The following is a 19,720-nucleotide window of genomic DNA, read 5'->3' as shown; positions in this document are numbered from 1 at the left end:
AAAGAAGGGCTGCTTATGCACAGGGAGACAGCTCAGGGGGTAGGAGTCCATGGAGGGATGGACACAGGGAAGAGGTAACTGTGGGGAGGAAGTGGGAGGGCAGTTGTTGGACTGTTGTAAACTGTGGTCAATGTCATGAGACAAAGTATATGTGAACTGCTGTATGGAAAAGTGAATTTGCTCTGTAAATCTTCACCCAAATCACAATTAAAAAAAAAAAAAAAGAAGAAGTTACTAAAAAAAGGCATCCAAATTAGCAAAGAAGAAGGAAAACAATCTCTATCTGCAGATAATATGATTCTATACATACAAAGTTCCACAGAATCAACAAGAAAACTACTGGAACTAGTAGAAGGATTCAGCAAATTAGCAAGGTACAACGTCAACATATAAAAATCAGTCAGATCCCTCTAAATTAACAAAGAGAACTCTGAAACAGAAATTGGGGAAATAATACCATTTATAATAACCACTCAAAAGATGAAGTACTTAGGGATAAATCTAACCAGAGAAACAAAAGACCTATACACAGAAAACTATGTAACACTACAAAAGGAAACTAAAACAGATCTACATAAATGAAAAAACATACCATGTTCATGAATAGGAAGCCTTAGCATTGTGAAAATGTCAATACTACCCAGAACAATCTACAGACTTAATGCAATCTCACTCTACACTCTATCAACATTCTTTAAAGAGATGGAAAAACTAATCACCAACTTTATATGGAAAGAAAAGAGACCCCAGGTAAGCAAAGCACCGCTAATGAAGAACAAACTAGGAGGCCTCACATTCCTCAATCTAAAAACTTACTCTACAGTCACAGTAGTCAAAACAGCCTGGAAGTGGTACAACAGACACACGGACCAGTGGAACAGAACTGTGAACCCAGCTGATCTTTCACAAACGGATGAAAACCATTAAGTGAGGAAGAGACAGTCTCTCTAACAAATGGTTCTGGCAAACTGGGTATCTGCAGAAAAATGAAACAAGATCCATATCTCATACCACATAAAAAAAGAAACTCAAGATGGATCAAAGACCTAAACGTGAAACAAAACTCTAAAGATTATTGAAGAAAAAAACTAGGGCAAACTTAAGTGGCCCCATGGCACAAATGCATTATCAAATTTAACTGGACCTCTTAAAAATTAAACATTTACATGTCTCATAAGATTTCACCAAAAGATTAAAAAGAGAACTCACAGACTGGCAAAAAGTTTGGCCATATCTTATCAGAGGAAGGACTAAACTCTAAATCTAATTTAAAAAACAGGGAGATGACATGAATAGACACTTCAACAAAGGAGACTTTAAAGTGGATGACAAACACATGAGGAATGTCCACAATCACTAGCCCACAATTAGAGAGATGCAAATCAAAATGATAATGAGATATCATCTTATGCCAGCAATAAAAGCCAGGTTCAGTAAAACAAAAAACAGCAAGTGCTGGTGGGGGTGTGGAGAGACTGAAACCCTCATACACTGGCAAGACTATAAATTGGTGCAACAACTGTGGAAAATGGCATGGCACTTCCATAAAAAATGAGAAATAGAAATACCATAAGATCTAGCAATCCCACTAAAAGGTACACATCCTAGAGAACTAAGAGTTGTGACATGAACAGATGTATGCACACTCACTTTCATCACAGCATTATTAACAATAACAAAAGGATAACCTAAGTGTCCATCAATGGATGAATGGATAAACAATGTATGCATGTACATATGGTACATATAGACAATGGAATACTAAGCAACATTAAAGAATAACAATGAATCTGCAAAACACCTCATAACATGGATGAATCAAGAGGACATTATGTTGAGTGAAATTAGTCAATCACAAACGGACAAATATTTTATGAGACCACTACTGTTCAAACGCATCAGCCACTCCTCGGAAGGAAGACGGGGCAATCTACTTCCATAGTGATACTGCCTCGGCAACCCAAGGAGGGGTCACTATGAGTCGGGTCCGACTCGACGGCACATTAACAACCACAACACTGTAAAAAGTCAAGAAAAAGTTCATACACATATATCTTAAAGAAGTGAGAGCCAGGACATGACTAGATATATGCACACTCATGTTCATTGGCAGTACTATTCACATTAGCAAAAAGATGGAAACAACCTAAGTGTCCATCATCAGACGTATGGATGACCAAACTATGGCACATACACCCAATGGAACTGTACACAAAATTAAAGAATAATGCAGAATCTACTCAAATCTCATAATGTGGATGAACTTGGAGGACATTATGCTGAGTAAAATAAGTCAATCAAAGGACAAATATTGTTTAATGCACTATTATAAAAAGTGAAGGAAATATTTACATATGGAAGGAAACTTGATTGGTTACCAGGAATAGGAGGGAAGGGAAGGATGGGAAGATTTAGGTGGGTAAGAGCTAACTATCGATTTGGGTAAGGCAAAGACAATATACCAAAAGTGAATAACCAGCACAATAACACAAAGGAAAAGGAAAACACAGAGGGGCCCATAAGAGGTACAGATAACAAAGATAAACACTTCCACACACGCAATATTGCATTATCAGCAATAACAAACACTAATTTACTGGTAGATACATAGGTAGACACGCTGCATGATCAGGTATGTCCAGATAGAAGAGAGTATGCCCAAGACCATATATACATTTGGCAGATGATAGAACATACATATTTGTATGTGCTATAAGGAATGTCCATATATATAATAGAGCCAATGGGGCAAACTTATGATAACTTCTTATACACAGCCAAACATCCTGAGGGAATGAGTCACTGGGCCCACGGTCTCAGGACCATGGTCACAGGGGACATCAAACTAAACCAGCATAACATTCTACACAAAAACATTGCTCTACATCCCACTTAGGTGAGTAGAGACTGGGGTCTTAGAAGCTTGCAAGCAGCTATCTTAGATGCAACAATTGGCCTCTCTTTGTCTGAAGAAAAGAAGAATGAATAAAATCAAAGATGCATGGAAACAATTAGACCAAGTGACTAGTGGGCCACGTTAACCTCAGCCTATATGACCCTGAAACCAGAAGAACTAGATGGTGCCTGCCTACCACTGTGAAACACTTAAAAAAGGATCAAAATAGGAGATTCTGGATAGAGTGGGAGAAAAATATGGAACAAAACTCAAAGTTAAGACCAGGCTTACTGGTCTGATAGAGAATGGTGAAACCACTGAGACTACAACCCCTAGTCACCCTGAGGGCCTGGAATTGAACTCACTCTCATGGCTCCCAGTCAAACAATAGACAAGGTGTGTAAGATGAGTATTTACACCAGGTAGGTACACTCCTTAAAACAATCAACCATGGGAGGCTATAAGGGCTGTATTTCCACAGGGTGATAACTCAGTGGACAGGAATGCATAGGAAAGGACATGGGGAAAAGATAACTACAGGGAGGAAGTAGGCAGAGAGCTGATATATTGTAGGGATTGCAATCCAATGTCATGAAACAAAATGTGTATGAACTATTGAACAGAAGATGAATTTTCTCTATAAACTTTTACCCAAATCACAATTAAATATATATATTTGAGGAGCTCTGGTAGCATAGTGCCTAAGGCATTTGACTGCTAACTAGAAGACTGGCAGTTCAAACCCACCAGCCACTCCTCAGAAGGAAGGTTGGGCAACTACGTCTGTAGTGATACTGCCTCGGAAACCCAAGGAGGGGTTGCTATGAGTTGAATCTAACTCAGGGACAGTGTGTTTGGTTTTTGTTTATATATATATTTGAGTATGCCGCCCTGTAAATGTACTAATCTAATTTGTATATTAAATATTTCAAAAGTTTAATTTCCTAATTTTAAAGTGAAACATTAATTTTTTTAAAAAAATTTATACACAGAAAGAAACAATTTTTGAACACTACCAGGAGGGAATGGAGGGTAAACCACTAAATAGAAGATACACATGTATTAATATGGGTAAAGGGAAAGGCAAAGCACAATAAGGTAAGCACGAAATGATCAAGGCAAAGGAAGACACTGGGAGTAGTACAAGAGTTAAAGGGAACAAAAGTAAATATTATTACATACCCAATACTGCAATAACAGTATTCATAATAATCCATGAGTGGCTATACAGACACACTCAAGGTGAACAGGATTGGGAAAGCAACTGGAACTACACCCATGGATACACTACAGGTTTGACAAAGGATATTCCTATCTATGTATTTACATGTGCTACAAATATATCCATGAATATAGTAGTGCATACAGGGTACAAGGTTATGGAAGCATCTCAGCCATAACTAAACACCTTGACAGAATGAGTTGCTGGGCTTCAGGCACAGGACCATAGTCTTGGGGAAAACTAAAGTCAACTGGCATAACATAGTCCATAAAGACAATACTCTGTATCCTTCTTTGGTGAGTAGAGAGTGGGCTCTAAAAGCTTGTGAGCGGCCACTGTGCAACCATTGGTGTCTCCCCATCAGAAGCAAAGAAGAGTGAAAAAAACAAAGATGCAAGGAAACAATTAGTCAAAAGGACTAAAGACCCTGAGACAGAAGAACTAGATGATGCCCAGCTACCATTGCTGACCACTCTAAAAGGGATCCTGGATAAAGTGGGGGAAAAATGTGGAACTAAAGTCAAAATCATAAAAAAAAAAAAAAAAAAAAAAAAAGACCTGGCTTGCTGGTCTGATAAAGACTGGTGGAACCCCCAAGACAAGTAAAATGGCACAGTCCCATGATTATCAAGCAATATGGCAGGCCACTAGTTAAACAGTCCCAAGATCAGCAGACAACATGCCAGGCCACGGATGACTTGGCCAAATGCAGGATCCAGATGTGCCAAGAAGCTCAAGACCTTCCTCAAAGTGTCTTCTTATATACTGGAAGCAGACCACATTCTAAGGCAGCTACTCAGCTGCTCACAGTAGATTCCAGCATGAGGTGGATTAGCAGTCTCACTGTGGGCAATAACTACACCATGGTCAACATCCAGCTGACCAGCCACTCAAAACCAAACCCAGGCAAGCTGACACATAACCTTAACTACCACAAAAAGTAACAGTTTAACGTTAGTGACAATAATTGTAATGTTAGTGATAAAATCAGATGTTCTAGCAGTCCCTACACTCATATAACCCAGAGCCTCACCTCTCCCTCTTTTCTTATAGTCAAGTGATTCTGGGTTTTATCATGTGCTCAATAAGAGTTTCAAATAAAAAATGCACTGTTGAATCAAAACTGTCTTTTAGAACTGTATTATCCAGTATTGTAGCCACTAGACACATATGGCACTAGATACAAATTTAAATTTAAATTTTATTTGTTGAAATTAAATATTCAGCTCCTCAGTCACACTAGGATCCAGGAACATCAAACTGGTTCTGTACTATAAAACTGTCAAGATGGTCTTTCCCAAATCCAAATTCATACATGTCTACCTTTTACTTAAGGTTTTTTATTATCTCTTTCACCTTAGTGTATTCATTACTTTTTCCTATATAGAAAACAAATCCATTTCTAAATGGACAATACAAATGAGCACAATATACAGACCCCATTGCTATGTTCAGGTCTCCTTGACCACCAAGTAAACATTACGGCCCTCGCTATTTCCTATAATTGAGGTTACAAGTTGATACTAATGATAAGGGCCAAGTATCAAAGACCTCTCAAAATCGTTCAAGCCTAAGTTTTACTGAAAAAGAAAGTCATCTTTATTTAAAGAAAAAAAAAAAGGGTCATCTCCAAATATGAAGGACAAGGTTAGATTAAGACTAGAAGACCTAGATTTAACTCATTTTTCAGTTCTGTACACACCAATAAGCTAGATTCTACAAAGCTCTAAGGTATTCCCTTAAAGACTGTCATCTTAAAGGAGAAATGCAGACAGAATTGCCTAGGGTATCCATTGTAAGGTGACATCAGAGGCTACCTATTTCCTGGTAATTTCATTTTGTGGGCTAAACAACCTTTAGTACCTTGAAAGGTCTTAAAAGTTATAGAAAACATGTCAAAGCACTGAAAGTTTACTCTCAATTTCAACACGCTGGAATGGCTATAAAAATAAAAAAACTGGAACGATTTATAGATCCTGATGTCCAACACTTTACAGATTGGAGACTATAACTTCCTTCTGTGGCTTAAAAGGTTGACACTATTCATTTTAAAAGGATTGTCGGCACAATTATTGGCCCCTAAGGATTCAGCTACAGCAAGAATCACATTTAAATCACTTGAAAGAGAACAATCAATAATAAAATAAATAAATAAAATGTTCAAAAGGAACTATAGCACAATTAAAATTAATGTTTTAATGTATGATATAACATAGAAAGCTTAGAGCAAGAACCATTCAAATTCTTACATACGATTATTATTTTTTAGTATAGTGTCCATGTCTAAACAAAGAAAATGATCATTTAAAACTAATTATTTGAAATTGTTTCCCATATTATTATCCTACAATCATAGGAAAAGTGTCTACCAAATTCAGGAGTCCACATCAATCGCTCTTTTACCCCATGAGTATTTCTAAATATGTAATATATGGAGCATAAATATGGGAAAAACAATTACTCCTAAGAGAATGAATAGACATAGCATATGCTATTGCTTCAATGAATCAGAGATATAGTAGGGAAGCACAAATCAAATTTAAGTTTGATGGAATGCTTATAAGACTGGGAGCTGGGGCTTCACTTTAATATCTATGAAGAAAACAAAGTGTATTTTATGAACAGAAACTATAGCCTTACTGAAAACTGCTCATCTAATAGGTTTCCTACTGTTCAGCTGTTTTCAGAATAATTTGAAAACCCTTTCTACTTGGAATAAGAGATGAAAGAGTCTATCAAATTAATTTTTCAAGTTTGACAGTGGCATCTGGTCCATAGTTAAATTCAAAGACTACGTAATTCCAAAACACCAAAAAAGTATATACCAGGACTTCCTGGTTCAGTTTTGGCCAAAGAAGTGAAACTAGAACAGATCCCAATTTTTAAAGATTTGGATGAAGCAGAACAATAACCAGAATGGGAAAAATGACAGGTCAAAGTCCTGCTGGAAATTAATCTCCCTTTTAGAAAACAAGGGCAGAGTACATGTTGTGTGGGATCCAACTCTCTTGCTTATTGGATTTTGAACAAAGTCAGAAACAGTGGTGCTCCACTCAAACATGGCAGCCAACAGCACCTATGTGAATGCATGTTGTTCTCCACAGCCTTACCAGTAATCCAATCTCATGCATCAGGCTCCCGGAAGGGCTCACTACACCTGTTCGGAGCCTCCCATTCCAGGCCTTTGACCTGTAATTTTCCCCGTTACGGTTATTGTTCCGGATAACCTAAATTTAAAAAATTCAGGTCTATTCTGATTTCTCTTCATCAGCCATGATTGAACCAGGTTGAAACCCTGGTGTGCACACATACAGCTCTTGTAATAATAGTGACTAGTCTAGATTATAAATTCTAGATTATAAATTATAATTTACAAATATTGCAAGGAAGCAAAAATACCAGAGAAGAATTTCTTAATAAATAAAAAGGAATAGAAAAATCTTCTTAATATTAAAATATCTTTGAGGCTTAAAAGTATTTACTCAAAAAATTGGCAACAAACCTAACACGATTTTATTCTTCATTCCCTTTTAAATATTCATTTAAACTTTCATGAAAAAATATTTTTCCATAGTATCAGTGAACAGAAAGACATATACAAAAAAAAATTCAGACTGGAATAATGGAGAACATTATGAAGCAATAGGTTACATTAAAAGGAAATAGTAGCTACTCGATTAATGAGAATTTCCAAGTAAACTTTTCAAAGGCAAATGGTCATTAACAACTAATTGAAACATTCTGTGAGTATATTTACAAAGCTATACAGGAATTTAATGTGAGGAAAATGTAGTTTTATCAATCACATCAAAGTATGTGCCTCAGGTTCTAATTACATTATGTCTCTGTCTGTTTCCTCACCTATAAAATGATGTAACTTCAAATTCCAACTTTCTGTTTTTGCATGATTTCAGTGTTTTCACAAATAAAGTGAGACTACACACTGCATACAGGACTGTGAAGTATTTAAACTATTTAAGTAGTATAAAAAGCAAACAAATTCACATTACAAAGCCCACTACTTTTCTCAGTTATATCTTAGCTCCTGAAAAGTCAGTGAATGGAAGAGAAACTGTGGTGCTAAAAAGTATGTCCATAAGCAGAGCTTTAAAGGAATATAACTAGATATAGTGTACCTAGGCATCTGATGACTGCTCACATTTTAAACTTTGTGTGTATAGCATGGGGAAAAAAAAAAAAGTCCTAAAGAGTCATAAAAAAAAAAAAAAACAGAAATTTATTTCCACATACCAGTATAAATAATTAGCCAGTGTTGAGTTTTTGCAGGCTCTTGATATTAAGAAGGTGCAGAGATCTTGCTGAAAGAATAAAAAGAAATATACATTTTTAGATTACCATCTGCTATAAACAGGAAAAATATGATAGTCCACACTTGTCTATCAGCTTTAATCTTATGTCATCGATCAGATTTCTCTCCATCCAATCACTATCTATTTTAAATAAGGCAATATGTGAAATGTTATGGATACATGGTTCACAGGGTGCCTTGTCCTTTTGGAACTTAATATTTAGCAGTAGATAGACACATTAAAGAAAACCACAAAAATAATTTAGATTGGGAAGCCAGAAAAGGAATCAATGAGGGCATGACATTTAGGCAAGACCAAAACGACGGTATGTACAAAGGTCCTGAGCTTGCTTGTGAAACTTAAAAAAGCCTGATGTAGCTGAAATACCATGAACATTGAAGTTAAAGAGGGTGGAAAGGTAGGCAAAGGCCAAATTATACAAAACCTTTAACATCACATTATTGAGTATGAATTTTATTTTGAAAGCAATGGATACACACTAAAAGATCTTAAGTAGAAGAGTAAGATGATCTAATTTACATTTTATGAAAAGACTCTGGCTGCCATGAGAAGTATAGGCCTGAGATTGGCTAGCATGCTATTATTGTAGTAGTCTAAAACCAAAAACCAAACTCACTACTGTCGAATAGATTCCAACTCATAGCAACCCCTCCTTGCGTTTCCCAGGTGGTATCTTTACAGAGTCAGATTGCCCAGTCTTCCTTCTGAGAAGTGGTTGGTGGGTTTGAAGTGCCAGCTTTCTGGTTAGCAGTCAAATGCATTAGGCACTATGCCACCAGAGCTCCTACAGTCTAGAAGAGTGAAAGGTGAGTGCAAAGATGGAGAGAAGTAGACAGAATTTAAAAATATTTTGGGAAGTATAATTAATAGGACTTGCTGATAGAGAGGAAGTAGGAAATAAAGAAATTGACAATACCTACCATATTTCTAGATTTAACAAATGGATTGAGGATTACATCACAGACAGAAATTCTAGACAAGGAAGGAACAAGAAAGGATAAGGTTTATATTTTAAAACATTAAATTTGAAATGTCTGTCATATATATACAAGGGAGATCAAGTCAATATTTGTATATACTAATCTAAAACTGAGATGAGAGATCGAAGCTGGAAATTTAAATATGAGTTTATCAATGAGTACAAATTGAGAGTATGAATTAAGACTAGAAGCAAGTCCTTAGGAACATTAAGCTGTAGAGATGAGAAGAAAGCACTGGCAAAGGACACTGAGAAGATCCAGTGAGAGACGTCAAGAGAAAATAAGGGGTGGCTGGTATTACATCAGCCATGAGAAGTGGCAGATGTTAAGGAGGGATTCAAGAAGGGGTTGCTGAACACTGCAGAAAGGAACTGCAGAGTGTGTGCAGCCTCACTCAGTGAAGTCATTTACTGTGTTAACAAAGTAAGTAATACAATGTTGGAAAGCAAAAGCAGGGATGATACAGATTCCAGAGGACAAAGGAAGGAAAGAATCAGGATGCATAAACAACTCTTCTGAAAAGTTTGACCATGAAGGGAACTGAGAAAATACAGTGTTGTTTCAAGAGGGAGGCAGAGCCAAGGAAAAGTTTTTTCCTTTTTTTGAAATTTTAAGATGATTAATGTTAACACGTATTTCGATTAGGAAAAGAAAGACAGCCTATCTTGAAGGAAGCTGTACTTCTGTGTCAAAAAACAAAAGGGAAGAAAGGATGGGGAGGGATTCGTGTCTGTAAATCTGATGCTGGGAAATGGAGACTATTCTTACCTAGTGGCTTCCATTGTTTCCATTAATTACGAGGCAGAACTGTCACCTGAAGAGTGTGGGATAGGGTTTGAAGAACAGAGTTCAAACAGGACGAGAGAGTCACTATAGGGCATGTACATTAACCTACCTAGGGAAATGCAGGGTGGTACAGAGTTGAGCATCCGTCTGAGGTGGTGGTTGTTTGTTGCCAGTGAGTCGATTCTGACTCACAGTCACCCATGTGTGCAGAGCAGAACTGCTCCATACAGTTTTGAAGATTGTGACTTTGTGGAGGCAGATGAGCAAGTCTTGTTTTCTGAGGGTCTCTAATGAGTTCAAACCATCTACCTTCCGAATGGCACCCTAGCACTTAACGCATCTGTGGCCCTAGGGATTCTTATTGGAAGGAACACTGGGCAATCTACTTCCCTAGAGATACCGCCTTGGAAACCCAAAGAAGAGCCGTTATGAGTTGGAACCAATTGGATGGCAGTGAGTTTGCTTTTTTCTGGTTTGAGGGATTCTTAATCATCTGAGGTTAGTGAGCAAGAATTTTACAGTGATAACCAGCATGGTAGCCAGGCCCGTGCTTTTCTCCAGCACCATTGGACTTCTCAGGGACAGGCATACAGAAATGAGGTAATCTATTAGCTACATCTCCTTTAACTAGATGTATTTATATTGATTATTAATTATGTAATCATATTAATTAATGAGATATATTTATATTAATTAGATGTACCTGTTTTGCTAGAGGAGCCAGAGGCAATAATAAGATAATGACTAAAATGTTAAGCCATGGGTAAGAGCAATATATTCAGAGAAACTAAATATGGTAGGGAGATGATGAACAGAGAAAAGAGTAGGGATCAATGAGATATGATGGCTGCAATATGAGTACTTAAGAAAGTACGCTAGAGGTTGTCACAAAATGGAAGTCCCAATGCTTTTCCAGGTAGTATGAACCTTACCTTCAATTTTAGAGCTAAAATCTTGGGGTCTAGATTTTAAAAGTACAAGAAAAACCCAATAAAGAAACTAGTCAATAATGTAAAGTTGAATCCATGAATGCAACAGGTAGATTCTAGGCCTAAAATTATCTTTTTACCATAGGGCAGGGATACATTATATATAATGGTTTTGTTTTTATGTAGTTAATCATATATTTAAGTTGAAACATAGGTTGTTTCACTTGGTACTAAGCTTTTTTTAATTAAAAAGTTTATATAATATTAATAGGGAAGAATTAAAGCATTTTATTAAACAGAGAAAATAAATACTGTAAATTTTAAAACTTATTTTGGTGAGCAATATTTAAAATTTTTAAAACAATCTGAAATATAGACTATGCTTTAAGCAAAAAGAAAATGATCTCATGTTCAAGTTCATATATATATAAAAAGAAATATCGAGTAAGGATATAGGTAAGTATTGGTAAGCATTTATTGATTGTGTAAAACAGTAACAATGGTATCTAATTTTGGAGTTAAGAAACAAGGTATGGCTAAATCAGTGAATAATAATTATACACAAATCAAGAAAGTACATAAACTATTTGGGAGGAGGGTAATATTAATTATGCTAGACTTAAAGGTAAGGATATACATTAAATATCTGGGCTAATCAGTAAAGAATTGATAAAGGGAATATAAATTCCAAACTGGGGATAGGTGTGTGGGGTGACCCAGCCAGAGATCAGCAAAAAGAAAAGAAAAATATATAAGGAAGACTAGGCAGCAACACATAAAATCATGAAATAAATTAAAATATAGTAATATTCACATTAAAAACGATTAAATCATAAAGTAAATTAAAATATAGCAATAATCACATTAAAAACAAATGAGTAAATCATGAAATAAATTCAACTATAGTAATAATCACATTAAAAATAAATGATTTAAAAGACAGTATTAAACTTTATTAAAAAATACGAAGGTATATAGTACTTTAAGAAATAAATCTAAAATACAAAGCCACAGAAACATTGAATGATAAAAAAAAATACAACAAAGAATACTAACCAAAAAAAAACCTCTATAAATATCAGACAAAACAGATTTTAAGGCAAAAGGCATTAAATATAGTTACTATACACTGATTAAAGATTCAATTTACTTGTTTGTATGAATCTAATAAAATAGCTTCAAAATACTTAAATACCAACTGAAGTATGAGAAACAGGAAATTATACCATTATACAAAGAAATTTCATTCTACTCCTTTCAGATCAAGCAGAAAAAAAGATAAATAGATCCAGAAGATTTCAACAACACAATGCTTGCTCTAATGATATACGTATAAAGCTGTACTCAACAACTGGAAAATCATATTTCTTTGTAAGAACCCATGGGATTTATAAAAGTGACCATATGTGGTCAATGAGAATTGGATTTCTATCTTCTTGTCTAACATTTGGCTAGACTTTCACAGTAGTCTCTTTAAGACTCCAAAAAAAAAAAAAAACCATGCTGACGAATAAGGAAGGAAAGACCAAAAAACCCATAAACCCATCGAAGGAAAGAAGACACTGCTTGGGTGTTAAGGAGAACACAGAATGCTGGTTATCTCGAGCAGAGATAAGAAGCAAAGGAATTCACCTTGGTTAGACAGATAATTAATTGTTTAAGACCACTGTAAAGGTGATGACTGCTTACAAAATTATTATTAGTCTTTTGGTGATGGGGTGGGAGGCAGGTATATCATTCAAAATTATTCTCACTGCTTTATGGGATAGCTTAGATTACCTGAACTTTTTAAAAAAACAACTTAGCTCTAAAAAGGGTAAAAATGCTTAACCCCTAGTAACAATAAACAGTAAGAAGAGAAATAAAAGAAATACATAGAAAACGATTTCCATTTTTAGCCTAAAGTCTTTCTGAGTAATAGGTGTTGTATGTAATAAAAAATTCTGAACATATCATTCAGAATCCCATCACTTCACACTATCTCCAATGTAACCACCCTGGTTCAAGCCATCACCAACTCTTACCTGAATTATTTCATTATTTTAAGTATTAAAGAAGTAATTTGTTATAATGGCCTAGAAGGCCCTACCTTATCATATCCCATTCTATCTCTGACTAGGTCTTCTACCCGGTTCCCTCCTGTTCATTTCCCAACCAGGTATAGTGGCCTGTGCCATTCCTTAAACACACAGTAGAGCTCTCATCTTGGGGCCTTTATATTTGGTGTCTTCCTGCTTGGACCGCTCTTCCTCAAGAAAGCATCATGATGGTTCATTGTTCACCTACTACATTTTGAGACAAATGTTGACCTTTTCATGTAGGCCTTCCTTGACCAATCTGTTCAAAGTGGTAATCCTCCAGCCCCTTCCAAACACCCCCCATCATCCTCTGATTTATTTTCTTCCATGGAAAATAGATACCATTATCTCCTCTAATATGTATATGTAAACATTAGTAACACTGACTCCAACACTGGAATGTAAGCTCCCTAAAGGCAGTAATTTTGATTGTTTTGTTTACTCTGCATCATCCCCAGCATGAAGACGAGTTATTTATACATAGTAAGAGCTCAAAAATAATTATGTAAATGAATTAATGATTGAAGCGGTTAATCAATGTTTTAGTTTTCAAAGGTAAAAATAATTAGATGACAACCAAGTCATTTCTTAAAGGGCTCACCTAAGGATTCTATGATTCCATGATTTAAGAAAACATTTATCAGTTAAATATTTTCTATCATATCAAGAGTGAGTCACACAACCTTTGGCAAACAGTTAATAGCTGAAACAAAAAACTCATTCAATCATTAACATTAACTCCAAAAATTTGACTAAAAGCCAATGTATGTGTGTGTTTATATGTACACATCAAAAATAAACTCAGTATCTAATATCAAAGCATATATTATTTGTTTTCAACATCAAGAATGTAAAAGACATTTCTCAAATTAGAAGTCTTGAGGACAAACTGAACAACATATACTAGACCAGCTTCTGTAACACACTTGCAGATATACTTAATGATTTTCAGAGAAACAGTAGCCTAAGAAGCTTGTTACACCTCAAAAATGGGTCTATTTCTTCATAAGGAGTCAATTTAATTTTTATGTATGAGTCAAAAACAGCTGCTTAGTGCATTATCCGTAGTATCAAATCATACATTTCTACAATGTAATCACAAACCAACAAAAATTACAATAATGTTCATAAATACATTAACAATAAATATTCTGAGTTTCCTCAATAAAATATTTAAGCTTGGTTTATTTTTACATTGCGTTATGCATCCATTTATATGCCCAAAGCACCAATAAAATGCTTTCAGTTGAGGGGTATCTGGTACTTTATACTAAGGGAAAAAGTCATAACCATGCATCATAGAACAAGTTATTTAATACAGTTGAAAGATTTAGTTTATTAATCAAAATCAATGGTTTAAATACTAACATAAAATGTTGGAAAATCTTTGCACTTACCTCCAGATTTTCACCATCTGAAACTTCTTTTGTTTTAGATGCAGGAGGCGGGGATGATACTGGAGGAAGAGGGCTAGTTATAATTTGGGAGCTGAAAAAGTAATAGGAGGCATCACTGAGATGAAAGTATTCTGTCTATAAGAGTAGACTTACATTGTTTACTATACTTCACCTCAGTTGTGTCTGGTTAAAGCATCACTATCCACAGCATAGTCTATTCAATTCTAGAATCACATTATACTTCAGAAAAAGGGTGTTCTATTGTCAAAGAGTGGTTACATTGGATGTAACGTGAACTGATTGAATTCGGAATGCTATGTTCACAACACCGTATTATATACTACACCTATTGAAGGTGCTCTGTTGGCATGGTTAAAGCACTCAGCTGCTAACCAAAAGGTCATCAGTTTGAACCAGCAGTTGCTCCATGGGAGAAAGATGAAGCAGTCTGCTCTTGTAAAGATTTACACCTTGGAAATCTTACGAGGCAGTTCTCTTTCTAATAGGATTGCTATAAGTTGGAATTGACTTGATAACAGGGAGTTTAGGATCAAAGAAGATGGACAATAGCTTCTTGAAATATATGTGCAGATGTGCTTAATATATTATTCAATACTGGGGTAAAAAATGAAAACAAAAAATTCTAATCTTAAACCAGCGTTTCTCAAACATATTTGGCCACAAAACTATTCCCCACACTGCATTAGTGACCAGCGTACCACAATTTGGGACACAATGGGTTATAGTTTTCATCTAGTCATAAATTGAAAAATATATTTTTATTAATGAAACTTTCTAGGTAGCATAAATGAGAAAGAAGGCGAATAAGCTAGGAGTCAGAACTGTCTCAGTAACAACAGGTTTGGTTTTGTTTTTTAATGTGCAATGGAAGAAAACACGTGGGGTCTCTGAAAAACAGAAAATATGAGGTTGCCTGGAGGAGGAACAAATAGTTCTTCTAAGTTTTCTGTTACACTCCAGATAAAACACAGAAGATAAAAAGTAGCACGATCACAATCATAAAAAACAATTTAGAAACAGAATCTTGAGCTCACGTAGTAATTTAAGTTGGGACTGGGTATACCCAGGAAATCGAAATTCCAGACCTGGTTCTGTCAGCTAACAACGCTATGACTTTCACCAAACTAGTTTATATCACCAAGCCCCAGGTTTCTTACCCAAGGTTCCTCTTCATCTCAAATTTTAAGATTTTATAAAATCAAAATGGTAAAAGAGAAAGCACATGGGCTGTGGAACCAACTATACTATCCCTAAGATGTAAGATTTTTTGCTGATTTAATTATCTAAGTCCCTCATTTTCAAAGTGAGGATATGAACACCTACCTCAAGGGACTGCTGTGTCTGATAGAGAGGTGGCCCCTCCTAATTGTCACTATTATTAGTAGCAGATGTTTTTTTCCTTAATGTAAGTATGTTCTTGATACAATGAAACCAGAAAAAAATAGCCAGTAAAAAGTGCAACTTTTCATCACAATTTCACAGCCCACTGACATGCCCTTCCTTTCATTAAATTTTAGCAGGTAATATTAACAATAGCTAACACTAAACACAACCTGTCAGATACTTTTCTAAATGGTTTGTCTGCTGAATCGTTCGATGTTTAAACAACACTTAAAGATCAGGCACTTCTGCTAAACCTATTTTTTATATGAAAAACTGTGGTCACAGAGCAACGCATAACTGATACAAGCTTATACAGACAGTAAGTGGCAGAGTCAGAATCTTAACACAGGTAGACTGACTCCATGGTCTGCAACTTACTAATAAGTACATTGTGCTCTGTGATAACACATGCCACATTTACCAGTAAAACCTCAGATTTAGTAGTGCTAGGGCTTGGTGTATCTGGGGGGAAGGAGAGAAGATAATTTGCAAAGAAGGAAAACTATTAGATTTCAAAATATGATATTGTCTCTCTGGAAATCCATACCTTTCTATTTCTGCAGAGTTAATTCCAGAATTTGATACACTGTCTGACACTGAACCTTGACTATCCTTCTTGGTAGGTTCTAATCCATTCTTTATGTCATCAAAATTTTCGTATTTCAGAGCTTGGACCAGCTGTAATAGGTACATCAATAAGTCCTGGAAAATAAACAAAAAATAAGCTAATATTATAAAAGAAATACAGTATGATAATAAACATTAACTTATTTCTAAATCTCAATCCAACATTTAACTACTACTTGTCAGCTGTGGCATCTTTGTCAGGTTACTCGGATACTTAACCTCTTAGCGCTTTGCAGCATCCTTATCTGTAAAATGGGCATACAATCCACATTCCAGAGAGGAGTAAGAAGGTTTAAATCAGTTAACAGTAAAGTCATAAAACACTGCCTATACAGAGCAAGTGGCTAGTAACTGACTTATTTAAAATAATCCAAAAATCAAAGGGAAAACTAAGTAACAAGATGGTCCGAATAAAACTAATGAAGGATCTTTTTCTTTAACAACAGACCAGTAACTGTGCTTTATGTTTAAGATTACATATAAGAAATCCCAAATTTTCAGGTTTTCAAAGATTTGTTCCACATTCTTTTTCCAGTTTGGATTTTTAAAAATGTTATTATTCTTTTCTGAAATGTCACATTTTAGAGAATTTGATTTGCTTTGTAAATGGAAGATCCTGTATTACAGATATTTTCATTTTAACAATCTGGATGAAAGGAAATGGCTGCTGTTCCTAAAGCAACCAAAAATATTTGAAGAAAGCATATTTATAAGCCTAAATTTCCTACACTTCTATTGACAATCAATAGGATGGTTAGGAATAAGAGTGCCAACGATGTAGAGTTTGCTTTTCTAAGATTATGTTTGGAATGGAAATACTTCCTATACTACACAAATAGACCTTAGATGTTTCCAACTATGATTAATAGTCCAACAATTTTACTTTTAGAAATAATTACAAACTGGAAAGCCACAAAACTCATATTTTTCAATGTACTTATCATCTTTGAAGTCTAATCGTCACTCAGTTCACTCCTCACTAACTCATATTGAGAAAATGCTGACACTACCAATTAGACTTTAGCCTCTTGGATAAGCTCACAAACCAGGTTAAATCCCCATAAAAATGTCCTAGTCCACCCCTCTCTTTCCTATTAGTAACAACTACTGCACTTGTCATTTCACCTCTTTGTCTTTTCCACTATACACCCACTCCTCACTTATCAACATTGTTAGGTTCCAGGTTGTTATTTGAAAACTGGAGTCAGACAAAAATGGAGGAAGACAATATCAATCACTACAATAAGTGACAAATTACATCCTTAAATAATTGGTGTGGTTAAGTTCAGTTTGTGTGTCAATTTGGCTGGGCCTGGTTGAGTGGCTGGGCAGCTGGATGTAGTATTCCCCACGATGAGACTGGCAATCAACTCCATGGTGGAATCTACTGTGAGCAGCTGAGTAGCTGCCTTAGGGATGTGGTCTGCTTCCTGTATATAAGCAGAAGCCTTGGGAATGGTGTCTAGCTTATGGCACCTTGGACCCAGCATGTAGCCATGTCGTTCAGCAGCCTGCCATGCTTTGCCAACGTTGGGACTTACAATGGACTTAAATAAATGGCCTGCTGTGTGGTTTGGTAATATCAGGACCATGCCATTTTACTTGTCAACCTTGAGCTTCTCAGCCTCAGCAGCCAGCAGCTGTCTGAGTGAAGAAATGCCGCTAGCTTCAATGGGCCAGGAGCTGGAGGCAAAGCTGAAGCCCAAGGTCGAGGGGCTTTCACATAGCCCCTAGAGCCTGGCACTTTGAACTTGGACTTAAAGCCTCCAAATTGTAAGAATAAACTCTTGTTTGTTAAGGCCATCCCATGTGTGGTATATTCTTGTCAGAGCAGCACTAGGGAACCAGAACAATGGGCAAACAACTAAGAATCATGGCCAGCCAAGGTGATACCTAACCTGTTGACACACAGCTAATGTTATGTTCACCTCGCACCTCAGCATTTGCTAGTATTAGATGCCGTTAATATGCAAAATAGATTTTTTACTATGGTCATAAATGTGGAAGGTCAGATAATGAGATAGTTGTTAAGTGAGAAGTAGGTGTATTATAAACTTCACAGACAGACTACTTTACGACGATCTATTTTCCCATATGTACGACCATAATATATTTATATTTTTCAGATATAATAATAAAAAAAATTATCAGTAGGCAAATACTGTCAAAGAGTAATACACATGATTTCACTGCTAAGTATGCTTTTTCACAGAAAAATTAAGGAAAAGGTATTAATTAACTAGCTCATTAATTCTTATACAAATATATCAATGTCAACAGTCAGGGAAATCAAGTAACTCTCTACTGGAGCACCTCTAAAGTGTTGTTTCTAAAAACCATTTTTCAATTAGAGCAAAAAACAAAGAAACAGCTCTCTTTTCACATCAAAACATCAACTTTCTACTATCATTTTTGAAATTTATAGCATCCAATAATAATGGTATGAATATATGTTTTCTCAAAGAAAAAAACAGTACATAATAAAACTGATCAGTGTATTTAATGACAACTATCCTTCTTTTTGGGAGGTATGGGTAATTCATTCCACAGCTAATCCTCATTACTGATGCACCCTTCAGAATGCTGCTGAATGTATCACCTATTGTTTCCCCAGTTACAGAAAAAGCTTAACACATGAAATAAAAAAGGCCACAATGTTAATAAATTTCCCAGAAAGAAGAAATGTAGAAGACAATTTTCTTCTTTTTAAGTTACTCATCAGTATCTGATTTGTTGGTCAGTTGGTATTCTGTATGCAAACTGTACTTTATTTGTATGAAAATGAATTAACTCCATTGGTAAGTAAAAAGTCTGTTTTTCTGATTATACAGTCACATTTTGAAAAATATAAAATCCCTCCAAGCATGAAGGACATAGCATATGAATAAAACAAAGAAAAGAAAATCCGGTTGGCATCTCAGGTAATTCAGCAAAAGTTTCCCAAGAGCTATGAAATTTTATCTAGCCGGTGATCATTATTTTTCTCAAGAATAAGGTTAATTGTAATGTTTCAGAGCACAAAAGCCATCCCAAAGTCACTCACGCACTTACCATTTTTTTTTTTTTTTAA

The 19,720-nt window shown here is 35.5% G+C and overlaps 1 protein-coding gene across 1 annotated transcript in view; it reads right to left on the bottom strand.

Annotated features, from left to right (window-relative positions):
- The window catches only part of PIK3C3 (phosphatidylinositol 3-kinase catalytic subunit type 3), a 185,243-nt gene that overhangs the window by 78,373 nt on the left and 87,150 nt on the right, over positions 1 to 19,720 (bottom strand). Inside the window, exons 11-13 of the mRNA XM_042781733.1 lie at positions 16,571 to 16,725; positions 14,620 to 14,710; positions 8,370 to 8,437 (exon numbers count right to left, since the gene is read on the bottom strand). Of these exons, the coding sequence (XP_042637667.1) occupies positions 8,370 to 8,437; positions 14,620 to 14,710; positions 16,571 to 16,725 (314 nt within the window). The remainder of the gene's footprint in view (positions 1 to 8,369; positions 8,438 to 14,619; positions 14,711 to 16,570; positions 16,726 to 19,720) is intronic.

The sequence above is a fragment of the Orycteropus afer genome, unplaced genomic scaffold (assembly GCF_000298275.1).
Source record: "Orycteropus afer afer isolate SDZICR_OR568_19922 unplaced genomic scaffold, OryAfe1.0 scaffold00161, whole genome shotgun sequence".
NCBI classification, from domain to species: Eukaryota; Metazoa; Chordata; class Mammalia; order Tubulidentata; family Orycteropodidae; genus Orycteropus; species Orycteropus afer.
The sequence above is the reverse complement of the archived record's forward strand: the minus strand, read 5'-3'. Positions and strand labels throughout refer to the sequence as shown.